Source organism: Budorcas taxicolor, chromosome 10, assembly GCF_023091745.1.
Source record: "Budorcas taxicolor isolate Tak-1 chromosome 10, Takin1.1, whole genome shotgun sequence".
In the NCBI taxonomy this organism is placed as follows: domain Eukaryota; kingdom Metazoa; phylum Chordata; class Mammalia; order Artiodactyla; family Bovidae; genus Budorcas; species Budorcas taxicolor.
The window spans coordinates 26,253,066-26,275,972 of NC_068919.1; the positions used below are offsets into that span (position 1 = coordinate 26,253,066).

Below are 22,907 nucleotides of genomic sequence, written 5' to 3' on the forward strand. Positions count from 1 at the left end.
GTATATACAGTTTTGGATAAATTACTCTGGAGTATAATTGAAGCTACAGACTCAGAATTCAAAATACAGGTACTTGTTAAAATGAGTAAACTGATATTGAATTTTTAAAATGCTTATTAAAAAACTTTGAGTCACACCAGAAATTAAGAATGAGCAGAGGAGAAGTGATCACTGAGTTAGTGAGAGACATAGAGAAATCAGAAAATTAAGTGAATAATTATGGGAGGACTGTCATGGACACAGCGTGATTGTGTTCAACAAATTAACAGAAAACCTGATTTATAAAGGATCAAACAACTTGGAATTTATTTCTATCACATTACAAAAATAAATCTGAAAGGAGACTGTTGCTGGCTTTAAGTGATTCAATATGCCCTTTGGTTGCCAGATTCTCCCTAAATTTTTACTATATTATTTGCATTTTACAGGCTTTAGAAATTTGCAGTTGCTGCACCTTTAGTCATGTCCTTTGAGTTAAATGCAGAGGGGAAAAAATAGACCATAAGGACTTTTTCTGCATGAACATTTGTCATTTCATTGGGGAAAGAAAGCCCTCTGAACACCCATTTATTTATGTCTCATTGAACAGTTAGCTCTAGGTCACGTGTGCCATCTTAGTCTAATTCATGGCCACAGTAACTGGTTTAGAAAAATATAGTGACTAGTTTAGAAAAATCATATATCATGCTCGCAATTTGGGATAGGGCTATTCTGTTCTAAAATTTAGACTTCAGTCCACTACTTAAGCAAATGGAATTTCTGTTGGCAATAAATGGCAAGAGGGTTAGCTTTACAAAAGCCAAGAAGCCAACAGTAGAGGTAGTTACATAAACAAGTTTGTGATAAACAGTATCGCATCCTGCAAGGAGATCAAGGAAAATGGTGACTGAAAATTTATTAATAGGCAATGCATTCATATTCCAGGGGTTTTTCTATAGATAGGGGATCTTGGAAACTGAGTTGTTTCGACTTACTGATGAACAAAAGAGCCAAAGACGAGTTAGGGAAAGAATAATTAGAAAGAGACACTAGATTAGAGATTTGATCTGATATTTTTTAAGTTGTGAACTACTTTAGTAGGTAAAAGGAAACAAAAATTTTAATTAAGTTTAATTGATGGATCCTTGGGGCATCCCAGGTTGTTCGGTGGTAAAGAATTCACCTGCCAATGCAGGAGACACAGAAGATGTGATTTCCATCCCTAGGTCAGGAAGATCCCCTGGAGAAAGAAATGAAAACCATTCTGGTATTCTTACCTGGAAAATTCCATCAACAGAGGAGCCTGGCAGGCTACAAAGAGTCAGACATGATTTAGCAACTGAGCAATGACAATGACAATGAAGGATGGGGAAGATCTAGGGAAGGTTTTAGCCTTGAAGTGCATACTTCCATGGTTATCCTATAGCTCTGGATAAAAGTCCTGGCTCTGACAACTGGTCCACTGCAGACTTCATTAATAAAATTAGTCTAATAAAACTGCATTTATATATGGAATTCTATGAGGTTTAAATGAGATAATGAGCTTAGTGCAAAGCTTTGTATAGAGGATATATTGATAAATGTCATCTGTTAATTTGTTTAACATTTTCTACTAATAGGTATTTTGTAATCAATATTTTTATTGAATTATAGAGGTCTATATGCACTATGATAATGTTTCATGAATCAAATATGAAAAATCACTATCTGGACACCTTACTTCCTTGATAAATCGTGCCAAAAAGAAAAAAACAAAACACACACACACACAGGTGAAGCAAGGTAACACACATTAAACAATTTCAATCTGAAGATTCCTATTTAACCAGTGAAATAAATTCAGCTAAGGGTACCTTGCAATTTTGTGTGAGAACATTGATATAAAAGTGTCAGAAATGACTAAATTGATTCACATGAGAGCACACCTAGGTAGATGATCATGGAAAATGTCCAAAACCTGAGAAGCAAAAAAAATTTTATGCATCTGAAAATGGAATAAGAAGAGAAGTAACCACACTTACTTTCATTCAAATTTTCATAAATTTTGATGTAATCATTCTTCTTATAATGTTTCCATATTCTTTTTTTACTAGTTAAATGATTTATTAAAATACAAATGAGTAGGATGAATAAGAAGTCTACTTTTGTACTATTAATTGTAAATTTTCATTTTCTATCCCCAGGTGATTTGGTAATCAGCTCTTCTGCCCAAGTCAATGGATAGACCAAATGATTCTGTGGTTTCTGAGTTTGTGTTGCTTGGACTCTCTGGTTCTTATGAAATGCAAGTTTTTCTCACGTTGATATTCTCCTTGATTTATTTAGGGATCATCCTGGGAAATCTCTTCATTTTGCTTTTAGTAATTTTTGATTATCATTTACATTCTCCTATGTACTTCTTATTAGCAAACTTGTCCTTCATTGATGTGGGGGTTGCTTCTACCACAGTCCCCAAGATGATTACAGACCTCTTAAATGAATACAAGATAATTTCTTTCCAAGGTTGTATGGTACAAATATGCTTCATCCACATAATGGGAGGAGTGGAGATGGTGTTACTTATAGCCATGGCATTTGACAGGTACACAGCAATCTGCAAGCCTCTATACTATTTGAACATCATGAACTCTAAAATATGTGTTTCATTTGTAATCACTGGCTGGGTAATTGGGGTGATTCATGGTATGTCTCAATTTGCTTTCATTATAAACTTGCCCTTTTGTGGTCCTAACAAAGTAGACAGCTTTTATTGTGACTTCCCCAGGATCATAAAACTTGCATGCACAGATGGAGCCAAATTTGAGTTTATTGTTGCTGCCAACAGTGGCTTCATGAGCACGGGCACCTTCTTCCTGCTAATCCTCTCCTACATCTTCATTTTGGTCACTGTCTGGAAACGTTCTTCAGGAGACTTATCCAAGGCATTTGTCACTTTGTCAGCTCACATCACTGTGGTGGTTCTTTTTTTCACTCCATGCATGTTTCTATATGTTTGGCCTTTCCCCAGATCATCAATTGATAAATACCTCTTCATTGCTGACTTTGCTCTCACCCCTGTCTTAAATCCCATTATATATACATTACGGAACAAAGAGATAAAGGTAGCCATAAAAAGATTGATCAAAAGACATGTCAAATCCATCTGTCTTTTGGACTTCTCTACTCAGGCAAGCGAGTCAAGCTAAGTTGTTCCAGTCGTGTCTGACTCTGCAACACTATGGACTGTAGCCCTCCAGGCTCCTCTGTCCATGAAGATTCTCCAGGCAAGAATATTGGAGGGGGTTGCCATGCCCTCCTCCAGGGGATCTTCCTGACCCAGGAACTGAGCCTGTATCTCTTATGTCTGCACTGGCAGGCAGGTTCTTTACCACTAGTGCCACCTCTACTTAGGTACCTAAGACCTAAAATAGACAAAACTGGATGTATCATCTACCTCACTGAACAAAATTCTGCTACATCTGTGTGGTATTTATTCATTACATTTGCTACCATGGAAAATATCCATCTACCACATAAGGTAATTATTTTATTATTTTAAAAATAGCATGCTGCTGCTGCTGCTAAGTCGCTTCAGTCATGTCCGACTCTGTGTGACCCCATAGACGGCAGCCCACCAGGCTCCCCCGTCCCTGGGATTCTCCAGGCAAGAACACTGAAGTGGGTTGCCATTTCCTTCTCCAATGCATGAAGTGAAAGTGTAGTGGCTCAGTCATGTTCGACTCTTAGTGACCCCATGGACTGCAGCCTACCAGGCTCCTCCGTCCATGGGATTTTCCAGGCAAGAGTACTGGAGTGGGGTGCCATCACCTTCTCCAAAATAGCATGAATATCTACTAAATAACATTTTGGATTGAAAGTGTGACTATTTTGACAATAACAAACATCATAAAATCTCTTCATCTTCTTATAAAATTTGTAAGTAAATTAGCTTGGTTTGGGAAATGTCAGGAACCATCACATTGAATGGTTATATATTTTGTGTAACTCTACTTAGTTACTTAGGCTGCTTTCCCTTAGAAGACTCAAAGACAAAATTTAATCACAGTAGCTTATTTGGGATCTGATTTTTGGAAGCACCAGTGAAGGAATGAAGAAATGATACTGAAAAGGGAAGGATGCTTATATGTTAACATAACTGTGCAAGCTTATTGTGGTCCTCCAGGAGACCCTATAGGTTCTATGACTTAGAATTCTCCCAGCTGAAGGACAATGTATTTGGAGTATTTGTTCATGATTAGAGGATGTATTAATCTGTTGGCATCCCCAGAATATCCTATAGCAAATATTATGTATCTGGGTAAGAGAGAAGATGTGAAATAGGCTTTCTGGTACTGACAGTAAAGAACTATCTCCAATAAAAGCAAACTTAAAAGCAGCCTCCCATTAATGCTTTGTTACTTAGATAAGTGGTAATTAAAGTTTTTATTGCAATAGACCCCAAACTAGTAAGTGGGCACAGAGAATCAGTGATATAAAATATTTCTCTGCTTTCTACAATTCCCATAAACAGAGTTAGAAGTGGACCATTCAGCCATGGGCATGGTTCTGCAAGCCATGACCAGATTTTGAGATCAGTCCCTAGAGATGACCACCACCTGCTACCCACAAAAGCCAACTTATTTCTTCAAGAAAGGAAGTGAAATAGTTTCAATACAAAAACTGTAGCTATAGACCACAATAAGCTTGCAAAGACTATAGCTAAAGAATTTTATCATACCTACAGAAAATTCAAATGAACCAAAGAACATTTTAAAATTCTACTTTACTTCCCTTACTAGAATTGTTACAATTAAATTCACTCCGAAATTTTGACTCTGAATGTGATACAAAAGGTAAGCTATCAGACAATGCTTTCAATTTAGAGAAACAGAAATGTAAAATCCCCTTGCTCTACCTACTCACAGAGCTCTGGAAGCTATTCTCCACCATAAGTATAATTCACATTAAGGGTAACACTGTCCCATAAATATTTCTCAAAGGAGACAATGTATTGTTTGTATTCCTGCAAGCTGACTGTATTTCAGGTCCTAAATAGAATTTTAAATCAGTTTTATCCATGAAGAATCTGATCCCAAATAATGACGTTTCCAAATGTTATATATCTTATGCTCTACAACAACCTCTTAACCTCCTCCTTGCCTTTCTTCCTCCCTCACAGTTAAACCAGCTTTCTTACTATTTCAATATCAACTTTTCATATATACTAACTTGCATTTTCTGGAAGTTTTTTCAAGTTATCAGAAACATTAAGGGGTTCTTCTCAGCTATGTCCTGGAACTTTTTGACTCTCTAGAGCAAATGTCCTTCCTGCACCAAAAGGGATGCCTTCTCTACAGTCCAAGAGCTAGGTATTGAGATTCAGGAAGGCCTGATCCCAGTTCATGGTCCACAATTCTATAACAGGAGATGATCCTGGACAGAGATATAAAATGTTAATTACCAGAAATTTCCAAACTGGGAATTGATTGCCAATGGTATTGTTTGCTAATAGTTTTTTTCAGGAAGAACTTGAATGAACTATATAGAGGGAAGCCTCAGAAGTTATGAAAACCTTTTAAGGTGTTCATGGAAACAGAATGAAGTTTTAGAATTGACAATATCAGAATGGCACCCCTGAAAGAGGAATCAGGGGAGCTTAGATGCCTACTCCAGTCATGTGATTTCTCAACCTTGTGACTTCTTGCAAGACATGCTGAGACATAACCTTTTGACATAAGATCCACTTTAATGGGGTTACTATGAAGACTAGATCATGCAATTTGAAAGGGAGCTCTTGGCATGAGAAATACAGTCAGGTTCTCTTTGCCTGATTTTTCTTTTGCTTTCCACATATTTTACACTTTCTTATGGAGAGTTCTGTCTTGCATATTTGAAGATAAAAATATAAACTCTTGGAAGCTTTATTTCTCCAACCTGAAATATCCTGTCCTTTAAAAATGAATTGCTACAGTATTCTTTGAAGTGTGGAAGTAATCTATATCTGTCTACTAACGTGAATTAATTTTATGGTATTATTAATATTCTGTCATTTGTAAATCTCATAACACCTTTCAAGGAAAGTGTTGAGAAAATAAAGCAGGCATGGGCTTTGTTGTAATCCACAGCACTCAGGATCTCTCTCATCTGAAGTGTCCAGGAGTGAGTAGACTATAATCTATGAAAACGTCCAATATATCCTTTTGACTTCACAAGAAAAAATTATAGTATTTGACTTCCAATATTTTCTAATTCCAGTCTCACTTTTCAAACTTTGCCATCTGCTGGCAATGTTAAAGGCAGAAAACTACTTTTCTACATACTATGAGAGTGAACAAAGACTAAATTAGAAAAAACTTTTAAACAGGTTGTAATGATAAATACAGTTATATAATATTTTTCATATGGATACTGGCCATTTCACCTTTTTAAGTAGGATTCTTATGAAGAGTTGCATTATTAAATGAACAATTAACCAGATGACCCCCAAATCCCACTATTTGGTATTTACTGAAGTGAAATAGAATAGTTAAATATATAAATCTATGAAAGAATATTTACTCAATCATGAAAAATTGGAGACAACTCTTAATATCCTAAACTGGGGATATCCATACAATACAGTACTATTTATCAGTGAAAACAAATGACTAACATATGCATCAAACGGATGAATCTCAAGTACAGAGTAAGAAAAGCCAAATGCAAAAGAGAACAAATTGCACAATTCCATTTTTATGCTATTTTGGAAAAAGGAAAATACAGAGACAGAAAAGAAACCAATAGTTTCATAGACAGCGATTTTGTGTGTGGTTGAGTAAAAGAGACACAGGAGAATATGATGTGAAATGAGACTGTAATGCATCATGGTGCAATGGTTTCCCAATATACGTGTAACTATAAAACTCTCCTTGGTCTTTCACTTAATAAGACCTAGGAACGTCACTTAGCCTCTTTTGCCAGTTTTCTCCTTTGTAAACAGTTCTATATGTCATCATAGTTAGTGAGATGATACCTAAAAGGTGTGTGGTAGTACCCAAGCAACTGAATTAGTGTTGACTCTATGTGTTCTCAAAAACTGGAATGGTTATGGATTCTAGAGTAAGCCAAATATATTCATTTAAATATTTTGAGATCTAGACATGAAAGAGATAAACAAAACTTTGAGAGGGAGAAATTGAGACAGTAAATAAGGAGGAGAGAGATAGGGACAATAAGGGAAAGGAAATAAACTGGGATTTAGTAAAATGGTCTTTGACTTTTAATTTATTTAAAATCAAAGCTTCCAACCAAAAAGATAAAGAAAAACATCTCTAATGGCATTCATTGATATGTACATCTATCACTACTGATAGGAATAGGAACAGAAGGATGCACTACAAGACTGATACTTGTTACCTCTGAGAGTGGGTGAGATTTGGAGGGGACAGATGAGGTGGGACTTTGCTGCTGCTGCTGCTAAGTCACTTCAGTCGTGTCCGACTCTGTGCGACCCCATGGACGGCAGCCCACCAGGCTCCCCCGGCCCTGGGATTCTCCAGGCAAGAACACTGGAGTGGGTTGCCATTTCCTTCTCCAAAGCATGAAAGTGAAAAGTGAAAGTGAAGTTGTTCAGTCGTGTCTGACTCTTAGCGACCCCATGGACTGCAGCCTACCAGGCTCCTCCGTCCATGGGATTTTCCAGGCAAGAGTACTGGAGTGGGTGCCATTGCCTTCTCCGGAAGTGGTACTTTAATAACTGCTTAATGATATACATGAACATATATCATTAATAGCTTGATGCTTATAAGTAATGCTGTATCTGTATATTATATCTTTAATAAAGTAGTAAATTAAAAACCATCCATAGTCTTCTTGTAACAGAGTTGGATGAGCACAGCCCTTAGTAGGTAGCCATTGCTGTGTCTCTTTACTCTGCACCTGTTACTAGGCAACAGGTCTTGCTCAGACCTTGCTGGGTGCCTCAGTGGCCCCACCCACAAGCAACCAACTGTCTATGAGCCACTGTTAGTTGTCCTGCTCAGCTATTGGTCAGCACTGCAGTGGGCCCTGCCCATAGCTAACTGTCAATGAGGGACCATTGGGGAAATAATGCAGTCAAGGGTCAGTGGTGTGGTGGTCATCAGCTGGACAGTGAGGTAAGAGGCAGATTCAGGCCTTCTCCAGGAAGGCCCTCCAGCTTATCCAGCCTTGGGCCAGCAGGTGAGCTGGCGGATCCAAGGATCAGACTAGGGACTACATTCCATGGGGCTCCAGAGCCCTCATTAAGACCCTCCACTGCTAAGTCACTTCAGCCGTGTCCGACTCTGTGCGACCCCAGAGACGGCAGCCCACCAGGCTCCCCCGGCCCTGGGGTTCTCCAGGCAAGAACACTGAAGTGGGTTGCCATTTCCTTCTCCAGTGCATGAATGTGAAAAGTGAAAGTGAAGTCGCTCAGTAGTGTCCCACTCCTAGCGACCCCATGGACTACAGCCTACCAGGCTCCTCCGTCCAGGGGATTTGCCAGGCAAGAGTACTGGAGTGGGTTGCCATTGCCTTCTCAAAGACCCTCCACTAGCTTGGCCCAAGCCTTGAGGCAGCAGTGAACCTCACCCTCATCCCTGTCTCTCCAACTTGCACAGCCATCTGTGTAAGTTGCAGTCTGTGAAACCTGGTCTCCCCATTTGCGCAGCCTGAGGAGACTGAGGGCCAGATGCGTTGGGTGCCTGGCTCCCTTAGGGATGACAGCTGGGCCGGATGTGGGAACCTGGCCCTGAAGGAGCTGCCAACTGAGCTCTCCCTCCTCTTAGTCAGGATCTGGACCTTGGAGGGTGAAGGCTGTGCCTTAGGACTTTGCCCTTTCTGGTCAGGACAGAGAATAACATTCTTCTGGTAGAGATGAAAATTTACCAGAACATCATTACCTGACCATGAGCTGACCTCAAGGACAAAGGAGCTGACCCCAAGAAGTCTGCAACAACTAACCACACCTGTCCCTCACCTTTTGTTTTTAAAGGGGCTTGCTGAAAACTTTTGGTAACTTTGGGGTTCTTAGGGCGTAAGCCACCCATCTCTTTGTATGAATCTGTAATAAACCTTTCTCTGTTCGGAATTCTAATGTTTAGTATTGATGGGCCTCAATGTGCAGGCAGAGGGTCTTGCAAATTCAATAACACTCTCATCACATACAGAAATGCTTATAACATGGTTAACACACAAACCATTAACATTCAGAACTTTGCTCAAGGTAGCATTGAGAACATTGAGACCTACTATTCTTCTCAAGTCCCAGAAAGCAGAAGTTTAAGTAGGCCCCTAAGTCATGAGCATAGTTGCAAAATGATGAGGTGAGGGTGAGCTGCCTGTCACCTGCCCATTCACCTAAGTCATCTAACTTCTACTGGGACTGGCAGATTTTGGCATCTTAGTTCTCTTCATGACATGGTAGATGCAGAACAAAAGGAAAGAAGTTATATCCTCCTAAATTCAGAATATTTGAATCTGTTAAACTTCCTTCTTTTACAATTTTAGGTGTAATTAACTGAACTAACTTTAGCTTTTATAAGGGTGCATTATTTTATTATGTACACAAAGCCCAACTTTTCCTCAGGGAAAGTTGAAGACTAAGGATCCCCAAGGAGCATGACAGGGAGAGACTTTTCAAATATTTGGCTTTATTAAAACACAGATATGGAAAGTTTCCAAACTCAGAGGCTACTCTTTAGAGTGTACATTTGCCACATTGAGGATGCCCTCTCACCAACACTGTGAGAAATGGCAGAAAATTACTTGGATTTCATTTCAGACTAAAAGAAAAATCTAGAGTACGCCTTCTCAGTTAGGAAAAGGATTTGGTTTCAGAGGTGATCTGTATAAGGTAAGTATATCCCAATCTATCTGATTTTTGAACTTTCGCATTCAATGTTTCTCCTCTATTCTGACTTGATGTCTGCCCCCCTCTTTAGCATTTTTTCATACCTATCTATGAAGCTTACTGTTCTAAAGATGTTATTTAGTTAATGTGTCTATAGTAAGGACTATAGGTTTTCTCAATCAATCCCTGGGACTTTGGGATTCCTAACAACACTTCCACAAACTAACAAAAAACACTGCCTTTCTACAGTCTTAAAAGTTCCTAGAGGCCCAAGTTAGTGAGATCAGTTCCCACAGATTCTCCAACTTCCCAACCCAGATCTCCCGCATTGCAGGCAGGTTCTTTAACATCTGAGCTACCAGGGAAGCCCCCAACTTATATTAACATTTTCTAATTCCTTTTATATTTTATTTGCTCTACCATTGATCAAAGCAGTAAATGGAAAAAAGCCTCAGTCAAATATCAATAGGGCAAAGTACTCTACAATTTAAAGACAAACAAAACTGAATTTATAATAATATAAGCCTTTACTTCTTTTCTTATTGTTATTGGCTATATACATTTGCTGGTGTCTCAGTCACTTCTTTAAAGAACTAAATATCTTATTTCAGAAATCTTTTTTACTTTCCTTAGTCGTCTCAAACTCAAGATTCCTATAGAAAGCATTTTTGGTAGGGAAGCTATGCTGGAAGATTTGGAGTCAGACAAACCTGTTCATTTTCTAGTTTTAGAACTTCAAACTTAAGGTAGGAAAATCAAATTTCACAGCTACAAAAGGGCAAGAAACATGATTGCTAAAATAATGTGCGTGTACATAGTTTCTTGGGGCTTCCCAGATGGCACAGCAGTATAAAATCTGCCTGCCAATGCAGGAAATGCAAGAGACCTGGTTTCAATGTCTGGGTCCAGAAGATTCCTTGGAGTAGGAAATGACAACCCACTCCAGTATTTTTGCCTGGAAAATCCGCTGGACAGATGAGCTTAGTAGCTACAGTCCATGAGGTCACAAAGAATCTGACATGATTGAACAACTGAGCACACATATACATACATAGTTTATTAAACCTCATGTTGTGTTCCCACCAAAATAACATAGATCTTATGTTGTGTTCTTACCAAAATAACAAAGTAAAATAATTTTGAACTCAATACTGAGATGGTGACAGTCCATAATCCATATGCTGATTCAAAACCAATACAGTATTGTAAAGTAAAATAAAGTAAAAATAAAAATAAAATAGTCATACTTTTTCTGAGGAAAGAAAATAAAAGCAAAATCCAAAGTAAAAATGTGCCCAGAATAGTAGCAGGAGGGTCAAACAAAAAGAAAGACAAATAGTCCTTTAAAATGGTGTGTGTTGATGGGGAGAGATGCTTAATCTCACAGTAAGAAATGAAATCTACATTTAGATGTCATTTCTCGTTACCACTGAGAAAATATTCTATTGGCAACAAGTGAAAAAAAAAAAAAACACAGGCAATTTTGTACACAGCTAGTTGAAATATAAAATGTTTGAAGTCCTATAGAAGGAATAACTAACTAAATAGACAGGTTTTTAAAGGGCTTGCCTGGTAAACAGTAAGTGCTAGTGAGTCAACATTAGTAGCTAGACTGAAGATAACAACAGGACAATATATAGAGAGAAATGAAGAGACGTTAAAGAAGGGGAAATAGAAATAAAGAAGGAGGGAAGGAAGGAAGTGGGGAGAGACAGATGGACAGAGAGAGGGAGAGAAGGAAGGAAATAAGGGCTTTGCTTTCTGACTTACAGAAAATAGAAAATATATGTGTCCACAGTTCACAGAGGTCAATTTAAATTATGCAAAGGAATAGTGTAAGTACAAATGAAGTTAGAATTTATTAACATATTTTCCCCCACAGGGGCAGTCAGGAGTAAAAGTAGTTTAAATTGGCCTGTCCTTTAGACTACTCTGAAATAAGAAATTTCTGTTGCCAGTGAAGGCAAAGGACCAGTCAATGTGCATTAATAAGTGGAGATAGGCTAAGGAATATGTAATATTATGGATATCTCCTCTCATGGAGAGATCAAAATGCATAAAGATATTTTGCACTATAAAAGTGTAGTCAGCATCTAGGGTTTCTTTTGGAACACAAACATCTTTTCTGAAGTCATTTGATGAACAGTTTCTCCCTGAGTATGTAGAAGACCTTGGTTTAATTCAATCTGCTATACATTTCAACTTAGAAATTGTTTTGTTTCTAAAAAGTATATACTATAATGAGAAGTATAACATTACATTATTGCCCAAGATAGATTCTGAAAAATAAAAAGCCTCTAAATAGATTTTAGAACAATGCATTCTCCCTGCAGAAAAGGTATATTCAAGCCTTGGAGAAATTGTTCATAAAATACATTACTACTAAACTTTTCAATCAGAATATTTGTTTTTAATAACCCCTAAGAACTGTACTTCTGATGGATAAAGTTTTTGACCTGTCCTTCTACTTAATTAGCTTCTTTAGTCAGAGGATTATGCCCTTCCATAAATTCATAAAATGTTATTTTTAATTTTGAGCTCAGTATAATGCTAAGACTGCACCTAAGAAGAATTTATCTGCTCTCTTACACCTAAACCTTAAGTTCTTCTTTCTAGAAGTTCCTAATTCATTTCTTTTTCTGGTCACATTAGAAATGAACTAAATGGAAGAAGCAAACCAGTCTGTGGTATCTGAGTTCATTTTTCATGGACTCTGTGATTCAAGGAGTCTCCAGAAATTCCTCTTACTGCCATTTTCTGCACTCTACCTGATGACCGTCCTGGGCAACCTTTTCGTTGTGTTCTTAATCATCACTGACTCTCATCTCCATTCCCCAATGTACTTCCTCTTAGCCAATCTCTCATTTGTTGACTTCTGCCTTTCCTCAGTGACCACTCCTAAACTGACCACAGACTTCCTAAATGCTAATAAAACCATCTCCTATGAGGGTTGCATGAGCCAAATCCTCTGTGTACATTTCTTTGGAGGGGGTGAGATGGTACTGCTTGTGTCAATGGCCCATGACCGTTATGTAGCCATCTGCAAGCCACTCCATTACTCCAGCATCATGAACAGACAGAAGTGCATCTGGCTAGTACTGACATCATGGATCATTGGCTTTGTGCATGCCACAAGTCAACTAGCTATGATTTTAGATCTTCCCTTCTGTGGACCCAGAATAGTGGACAGTTTTTTCTGTGATATTCCTCTGGTGATCAAACTAGCCTGCATGGATACTCATACTCTGAGACTGTTGATAAATGCTGACAGTGAAGTCTTGGCTACAACTTGCTTCACTCTTGCTGATCTCTTACACCTACATCCTGGTGACTGTCCATCTTAGCTCCAAGGATGGGGCATCAAAGGCACTCTCTACCTGTACTTCCCACATCACAGTGGTGGTGCTGTTCTTTGGACCCTGCATCTTCACCTATCTGTGGCCACCTAGCATCACTTGGGTGGATAAGTTCCTTGCTGTATTTTACACAGTAATCACACCTCTCTTGAATCCAGCCATTTATACCCTGAGAAATAAAGAGATTAAGAATGCCATAAAGAGACTGATAAGTTAGTATATGGATTCAAGGTATAATTTTTAGATCTTTCATGTAATCAGCAATTCCACCGTGTGCTCCCCAATTTGGACATATTCTGACCTATAAACTGAACTGGAAATATATTGTAAATATTCCCAAATGTATGCTGTGATTTATTCCACTAAGAAAATATATTAAAATGCAACATTTAAATTCTTACCATTTGGAGGAAATCAAATGTTTCCTAAATAATTCTTTGATTAGGATAAAAACTTACCCAGTGATAACAATAATGATAATGATAGTTTTAAAATAATAATAATTTTAAGAATTTACTAAACATTACCTATGTTCCCCAAACCATTCTAAGCACTTTGTATATTATTAAACTACTTTCAGTCGTTTACCATTCTCATTTCTAAAAACACATGATTTATCCACTCTTACTTAGCTAGAGAATATACTAAAGATATTTGAGTGGTCTGCTTCCACTTAAAAAAACAAATAAATGATTCAAACTATAATACATTGCACTTGCATTCCGCATCATAATTCTTAAAGTTTCAGTCTTCAAGTGTTAACTCTTGGTTCAAAGGTAGAGGTTTCCCTCAAATTTTTCCTCTTAAATTACACATGGAGAAGGGTTTACAATACATTATTTCTTATGTTAATAAATGACTTTTATGATTATTGTTTTTCCTTACATTAAAGAGCTAATAATTTGTTGCTTCAAAGCAAAGATTATGTAAGATGAGAAAAATTCCCCCAAAATAAATTTATACAAAAATATGAAAATCTCATACACATGAATAAAAAAGATAAAGAAGCCAATGGGGCTTAGAGAATAGGCAAACAATTTGAACAAGTATTTATTTCACTGACTACACACTCAGCCTCTTTAGTTAGCTGAGAAATGCAAATTAAGATCATATGAAATACCATCATTCTTGATTAAGTGGGCAAGATATCTAATGATAACAGTAAAAACAATTTTTTTCTTAGCTTCCACTGAGGTTTTATTTTTTTAATTATGCAAATATGATAACACATTTACAGGAGACTTCGAAAATAGAGGACAAAGTTACATATATTTCCACTATATATTACAGTTATTATTAAGCAAATTAAGATTTTTAGTTGGAGTTTCAATATAAAACTCTCAAAAATTAACAGAATAAATAGAAAGTAGAATGATATAGTAGACCCAAAAAGCACACAAAACAATTCATCATAATTAAAATTTGTACAATTTTCACACAACAGCAGGATAAAAATTCTATTCAAGTTACCATAGACTATAAACCAGGAGATACAGGAACATAACCAGGAACATAAAACAAGCTGCAAAAATTCCATAGACTCCAGGTATTTAAATCATACCATGTCTGTTCTCTTATTACTGTGGAATTATGTTAGAAATCAATATCAAAAGATATTTGAAAATAACCCACATATTTTCAAGTGTAATGTGACATTTACTAAGAGAGATCCTTGACTTAGCCATTGAAAACCTCAATCAAATTAAAAGACTGAAGAAACCCAGAGGGTGATTGCAGAGAAGAAAGCATTTAAATGAGAAATTAATATCAAAATGAGAAATTAATATTAACTATCTTTAAAAACTCCATGTATCTGGAAGTTAAATGTCCACTTTTAATGATGGGTATATCTAAGACACCATAACAAGGAAAATTAGAAAATATTTAATAGAATAAAAATGAAAAGAGAATTTAACAGAATATGTTGCATGCAGGTGACCTACTCAATGCAACTAAATACAATATAAAATCTTAAATTGAAACTAAAGAATAAAATACTTAGGAATATATCTACCTAAAGAAACAAAAAACCTATATATAGAAAACTATAAAACACTGATGAAAGAAATCAAAGAGGACACTAATAGATGGAGAAATATATCATGTTCATGGATTAGAAGACTCAATATAGTGAAAATGAGTATATTCCCCAAAGCAATCCATAGATTCAATGCAATCCCTATCAAGCTACCAACAGTATTTTTCACAGAGCTAGAACAAATAATTTCAAGATTTGTATGGAAATACAAAAAACCTCGAATAGCCAAAGCAATCTTGAGAAAGAAGAATGGAACTGGAGGAATCAACTTGCCTGACTTCAGGCTCTGCTACAAAGCCACAGTCATCAAGACAGTATGGTACTGGCACAAAGAGAGAAATATAGATCAATGGGACAAAATAGAAAGCCCAGAGATAAATCCACACACCTATGGACACCTTATCTTCGACACAGGAATCAAGAATACACAATGGAGTAAAGACAATCTCTTTAACAAGTGGTGCTGGGAAAACTGGTCAACCACTTGTAAAAGAATGGAACTAGATCACTTTCTAACACCATACACAAAAATAAACTCAAACTGGATTAAAGATCTAAATGTAAGACCAGAAACTATAAAACTCCTAGAGGAGAACATAGGCAAAACACTCTTCAACATAAATCACAGCAGGAGCCTCTATGACCCACCTCCCAGAATACTGGAAATAAAAGCAAAAATAAACAAATGGAAGCTAATTAAAATAAAAAGCTTCTGCACAACAAAGGAAACTATAAGCAAGGTGAAAAAGACAGCCTTCGGAATGGGAGAAAATAACAGCAAATGAAGCAACTGACAAACAACTAATCTCAAAAATATACAAGCATCTTATGCAACTCAATTCCAGATAAATAAACGACCCAATCAAAATATGGGCCAAAGAACTAAATAGACATTTCTCCAAAGAAGACATACAGATGGCTAACAAACACATGAAAAGATGCTCAACATCACTCATTATCAGAGAAATGCAAATCAAAACCACAATGAGGTACCATTTCACGCCAGTCAGAATGGCTGCAATCCAAAAGTCTACAAGCAATAAATGCTGGAGAGGGAGTGGAGAAAAGGGAACCCTCTTACACTGTTGGTGGGAATGCACATTAGTACAGCCACTATAGAGAACAGTGTGGAGATTCCTTAAAAAACTGGAAATAGAACTGCCATACGACCCAGCAATTTCACTGCTGGGCACACACACCGAGGAAACCAGAATGGAAAGAGACACGTGTACCCCAGTGTTCATTGCAGCACTGTTTATAATAGCCAGGACATGGAAGCAACCTAGATGTCCATCAGCTGATGAATGGATAAGAAAGCTGTGGTATATATACACAATGGAATATTACTCAGCCATTAAAAAGAATACATTTAAATCAGTTCTAATGAGGTGGATGAAACTGAATCCTATTATACAGAGTGAAGTAAGCCAGACAGAAAAACACCAATACAGTATACTAACGCATATATATGGAATTTAGAAAGATGGTAATGATAACCCTGTATGTGAGACAGCAAAAGAGACATAGATGTATAGAACAGTCTTTTGGACTCTGTGGGAGAGGGAGAGGGTGGGATGATTTGGGAGAATGGCATTGAAACATGTGTAATATCATATATGAAGTGAATTGCCAGTCCAAGTTCAATGCACGATACTGGATACTTGGGGCTGGTGCACTGGGATGACCCAGAAGGATGGTATGGGAAGGGAGGAGGGAGAGGGGGTTCAGGATGGGGAACACGTGTACATCCATGGCAGATTCATGTCGATGTATGGCAAAACCAATACAATATTGTAAAGTAATTAACTTCCAATTAAAATAAATTTATATAAAAAAAGATATCAGCTCAGGATTCAATTCTCTGACCCAGTGGCTGAGATACAGAACACCTGGAGCAGGTGCCTTGGAATCTATACGGAAGCTACAAGTTGAGAGGATCAGAGCCAAATGCTCCAGCTAGCAGATGGATGGACTCCGGAAGAAGACCAGACAACGTGAATGGTATTGATAATGTTCTATTTAGCACTGTACCACGGCTCATTTGTGCATTTTTTTATAACTTATTTATTTTGATAGCTACACTTCGAATATCATATAATGCAAAGTTAAGGGTAAACTAAAGGAAAATCTCTATGGCCTTTTACAAAAAACTAAAACAAAACACACACAATACAATTACTCATTCACTCACTGTAGGTTTCTAGGGAAGGTTTTACATGACAGCCCCTGCAAAATCTATACATATATGGACACATGTATCATATTAATACATCAGTTCAGTTCAGCTCAGTCGCTCAGTCGTGTCTGACTCTTTGCGACCCCATGAATCACAGCACGCCAAGCCTTCCTGTCCATCACCATCTCCCGGAGTCCACTCAGACTCACGTCCATCGAGTCCGTGATGCCATCCAGCCATTTCATCCTCAGTCGTCCCCTTCTCTTCCTGCCCCCAATCCCTCCTAGCATCAGAGTCCTTACCAATGAGTCAACTCTTCTCATGAGGTGGCCAAAGTACTGGAGTTTCAGCTCTAGCATCATTCCTTCCAAAGAAATCCCAGGGTTGAACTCCTTCAGAATGGACTGGTTGGATCTCCTTGCAGTCCAAGGGACTCTCAAGAGTCTTCTCCAACACCACAGTTCAAAAGCATCAATTCTTCAGCGCTCAGCCTTCTTCTCAGTCCAACTCTCACATCCATAATTAGATAGTAAATATATATATATTTTAAAGCATCTTTGGTGTTACCCTTCAGTTGAGTTGAGTTGAGTTCAGTTGCTAAGTCATGTCCAACTCTTTGCGACCCCATGAATCGCAGCACGCCAGGCCTTCATGTCCATCACCAACTCCCGGAGTTCACTCAGACTCACGTCCATCGAGACTGTGACGCCATTGAGCCATCTCATCCTCTGTCGTCCCCTTCTCCTCCTGCCCCCAATCCCTCCCAGCATCAGAGTCTTTTCCAATGAGACAATCTTCACTTGAGGTGGCCAAAGTACTGGAGTTTCAGTTTCAGCATCATTCCTTCCAAAAATCCCAGGGCTGATTTCCTTCAGAATGGACTGGTTGGATCTCCTTGCAGTCCAAGGGACTCTGAAGAGTCTTCTCCAACATCACAGTTCAAAAGAATCAATTCTTCAGTGCTCAGCTTTCTTCACAGTCCAACTCTCACATCCATACATGACCACTGGAAAAACCATAGCCTTGACTAGATGGACCTTTGTTGGCAGAGTAATATTTCTGCTTTTTAATATGCTATCTAGGCTGATCATAACTTTCCTTCCATGGAGTAAGCGTCTTTTAATTTCATGGTTGCAATCACCATCTGCAGTGATTTGGGAGCCTAAAATTTGAAGTCTGACACTATTTCCACTGTTTCCCCATCCATTTCCCATGAAGTGATGGGACCAGATGCCATGATCTTCGTTTTCTGAATGTTGAGCTTTAAGGCAGCTTTTTCACTCTCCTCTTTCACTTTCATCAAGAGGCTTTTTAGTTCCTCTTCACTTTCTGGAATAAGGGTGGTGTCATCTGCATATCTGAGGTTATTGATATTTCTCCTGGCAATCTTGAGTCCAGCTTGTGCTTCTTCCAGTCCAGCGTTTCTCATGACATACTCTGCATGTAAGTTAAACAAGCAGGGTGACAATATACAGCCTTACATACTCCTTTTCCTATTAGGAACCAGTCTGTTGTTCCATGTCCAGTTCTAACTGTTGCTTCCTGACCTGCATATAGGTTTCTCAAGAGGCAGGTCAAGTGGTCTGATATTCCCATCTCTTTCAGAATTTTCCACAGTTTATTGTGATCCACACAGTCAAAGGCTTTGGCATAGTCAATAAAGCAGAAATAGATGTTTTTCTGGAACTCTCTTACTTTTTTGATGATCCAGTAGATGTTGGCAATTTGATCTCGGGTTCCTCTGCCTTTTCTAAAACCAGCTCGAATATCTGGAAGTTCACTGTTCACGTAATGCTGAAGCCTGGCTTGGAGAATTTTGAGCATGACTTTACTAGCGTGTGAGATGAGTACAATTGTGTGGTAGTTTGAGCATTCTTTGGCATTGCCTTTCTTTGGGATTGGGATGAGAACCGAACTTTTTCAGTCTTGTGGCCACTGCTGAGTTTTCCAAATTTGCGGGCATATTGAGTGCAGCATTTTCACAGCATTGTCCTTCAGGATTTGAAATAGCTCCACTGGAATTCCATCACCTCCACTAGCTTTGTACATAGTGATGCTTTCTAAGGCCCACTTGACTTCACATTCCAGGATGTCTGGCTCTAGGTGAGTGATCACACCATCGTGATTATTATCTGGGTTGAAGCTCTTTTTTGTACAGTTCTTCTGTGTATTCTTAGAGAAGGAGAAAAGGACTCCTTCTTGTTTGCTCTTTTGGGCTTTCCATCTGCTTGTGAGCTTTACCATAGTCTCTATAGCAATAGTTCTTTCCTATAGCATGAGCTGAACCCAGGGTGCAGCTTTTCTTACAGGTTCATGCCAGGGTCCAGCCCCGGTAGATCCAGGGTGATTCGAAGGTGGGGATGGAGTCAGCATCCTTGGAAATAACTTATTTAATTACAGATAGAGAGGGATTCAAAAATTAGCAGAGAAAAAGAAGCTGAATAACTTGGTTTACATGGAATACCAATCACCACCTACGTAGGCCACAGGTTCTTTCTGTTCTCCCGAAGGAGAGGAGGCACTGAGGCCCCCCTGGTCCGATCTTAGAAGCCCAGGCAAAATTAGTAGGCTTGGTGAGGACCCACATTCCAGATGGGAATTCAGCCAGAAAAACAGGGAGCAAGAAAGAACGACATGGGGGAATCAGTCTTTCCAGAAACTGATCCCATTTCTTCATTTTTTAGGTTTGCTTATATACCTTTTGTTACACATAGGGATGAATACAGAGTCACGTGGGGGTCAGCAGTCCTGACCTTTATCAAGATCAGGTGCTTCATATAAATGTATAAAAAAAAGGTCTTAGGGGTTTTACATCATCTTCTGGCTATGAGGCCTGCTGACATTTTATGATCCTTTCTTTCTGATAACCAAAAAACTTATTTTTTTCAAGGGTGTTTTTTCTGAAACTAGACACCACCCTCCAAATGAAGTTGCATTCCTATAGGGTGAGGGTGTAGTGAGTTACAATCAAGAAAGGAATTTATTAAACCAAGGTTAACATGATTAATCTTAAAGGTTAATACTTATTTCTCCTATATGCTAGTTATATTCATTATAAGGGCAGGGAATATGGAGATTTAGCAGCGAACATCAGCCCAACAAATGAAAACCCTTCACCAATGTTCCCCTTAAGATCTATTTAGTCTTAAGATAGTGATAAAGTTACATTTTTGCATAGCAAGGACACAGTGATTTATAACAAAGTACAGTGATCTATTACAAAAGAGAAAATTGATTAACTCAAAAAGTCTAGTTTGCTAACATCAAAAACTACTATATTTCCTTTTCTATATTCCAAATACATTGATTAATATATTCCCAGGTGCCTAAGGATATAGAGGCCTGGCAGCAATCGTTGATTCAACAATGAGAAAAGCCCTATTTAATTAAGATTCTCAAAATACTCCAAACTCTCTGTGCTGTTTATGGTTGAGAGGTAGTAAACAATCATGTGTATGGGAGTATGGATAATCCTGGAGTATGGATAATTCTGTCACACAAGCTAGTCTGTCAGCAGAGAGGTTTGACCTGAGACACCCTTGTCACACCCAAGGCAGGGAATTAGCAGCAATATAAGCATCTGAATGGAGAGATCAAAAGAATAGCAAGAAGGGATAAGAAAGCCTTCTTCAGTGATCAATGCAAAGAAATAGAGGAAAAGAACAGAATGGGAAAGACTAGAGATCTCGTCAAGAAAATTAGAGATACCAAGGGAACATTTCATGCAAAGATGGGCTCGATAAAGGACAGAAATGGTATGGACCGAATAGAAGCAGAAGATATTAATAAGAGATGGCAAGAATACACAAAAGAACTGTACAAAAAGGATCTTCATGACCCGGATAATCCTGATTGTGTGATCACTCATCTAGAGCCAGACATCCTGGAATGTGAAGTCAAGTGGGCCTTAGAAAGCATCACTATGTACAAAGCTAATGGAGGTGATGGAATTCCAGTGGAGCTATTTCAAATCCTGAAAGACAATGCTGTGAAAGTGCTGCACTCAATATGCCCGCAAATTTGGAAAACTCAGCAGTGGCCACAGGACTGGAAAAGGTCAGTTTTCATTCCAATCCCAAAGAAAGGCAATGCCAAAGAATGCTCAAACTACCACACAATTGCACTCATCTCACACGCTAGTAAAGTCATGCTCAAAATTCTCCAAGCCAGGCTTCAGCAGTACGTGAACCGTGAACTTCCTGATGTTCAAGCTGGTTTTAGAAAAGGCAGAGGAACCAGAGATCAAATTGCCAACATCCGCTGGATCATGGAAAAAGCAAAAGAGTTCCAGAAAAACATCTATTTCTGCTTTATTGACTATGCCAAAGCCTTTGACTGTGTGTATCACAATAAACTGTGGAAAATTCTGAAAGAGATGGGAATACCAGACCAGCTGACCTGCCTTTTGAGAAATCTGTATGCAGGTCAAGAAGCAACACTTAGAACTGGACATGGAACAACAGACTGGTTCCAAATAGGAAAAGGAGGACGTCAAGGCTGTATATTGTCACCCTGCTTATTTAACTTCTATGCAGAGTACATCATGAGAAACGCTGGACTGGAAGAAGCACAAGCTGGAATCAAGATTGCCTGAAGAAATATCAATAATCTCAGATATGCCGACGACACCACCCTTATGGCAGAAAGTGAAGAGGAACTAAAAAGCCTCTTGATGAAACTGAAAGAGGAGAATGTAAACGTTGGCTTAAAGCTCAACATTCAGAAAACGAAGATCATGGCATCTGGTCCCATCACTTCATGGGAAATAGATGGGGAAACAGTGGTTGACTTTATTTATCTAGGCTCCAAAATCATTGCAGATGGTGATTGCAGCCATGAAATTAAAAGACGTTTACTCCTTGGAAGAAAAGTTATGAGCAACCTGGATAGTATATTCAAAAGCAAAGACATTACTTTGCCGACTAAGGTCCATCTAGTCAAGGCTATGGTTTTTCCAGTAGTCATGTATGGATGTGAGAGTTGGACTGAGAAGAAGGCTGAGTGCCGAAGCATTGATGCTTTTGAACTGTGGTATTGGAGAAGACTCTTGAGAGTCCCTTGGACTGCAAGGAGATCCAACCAGTCCATTCTGAAGGAGATCAACCCTGGGATTTCTTTGGAAGGAATGATGCTAAAGCTGAAACTCCGGTACCTTGGCCACCTCATGTGAAGAGTTAACTCATTGGAAAAGACTCTGATACTGGGAGGGATTGGGGGCAGAAGAAGAAGGGGACGACAAAGGATGAGATGGCTGGATGGCATCACTAACTCAATGGACGTGAGTCTGAGTGAACTCCGGGAGTTGGTGATGGACAGGAAGGCTTGGCGTGCTGTGATTCATGGGGTCGCAAAGAGTCGGACATGACTGAGCAACTGAACTGAACTGGACTGATTGGTACAACAAATGAAAATACCTTCACCAATATAATTCCTAACCAACTCACTATACTAATAATTTCTAACTTCCCAAAGAATCTGCCTTAAGTAAGTCTAAAACATCTCATGCCTCTCACCATTGGGAGGCTATAA

General features: G+C 38.4%; 2 protein-coding genes across 2 annotated transcripts; both read left to right on the top strand.

Moving 5' to 3' along the window:
* Nucleotides 1-2,195: 2,195 nt before the first annotated feature.
* LOC128054131 (olfactory receptor 4F21-like) lies at nt 2,196-5,351 on the top strand. The gene is made up of 2 exons (XM_052646716.1): nt 2,196-3,080; nt 5,328-5,351. Exons 1-2 carry the CDS (start codon nt 2,196-2,198, stop codon nt 5,349-5,351), a joined length of 909 nt encoding a protein of 302 aa, XP_052502676.1.
* A 7,120-nt stretch (nt 5,352-12,471) lies between these two features.
* On the top strand, nt 12,472-13,381 carry LOC128054487 (olfactory receptor 4K15-like). Its single transcript, XM_052647114.1, is given in 2 exon segments — nt 12,472-13,103; nt 13,105-13,381. Coding segments are annotated over 2 exon segments (909 nt in total).
* Nucleotides 13,382-22,907: the final 9,526 nt, after the last annotated feature.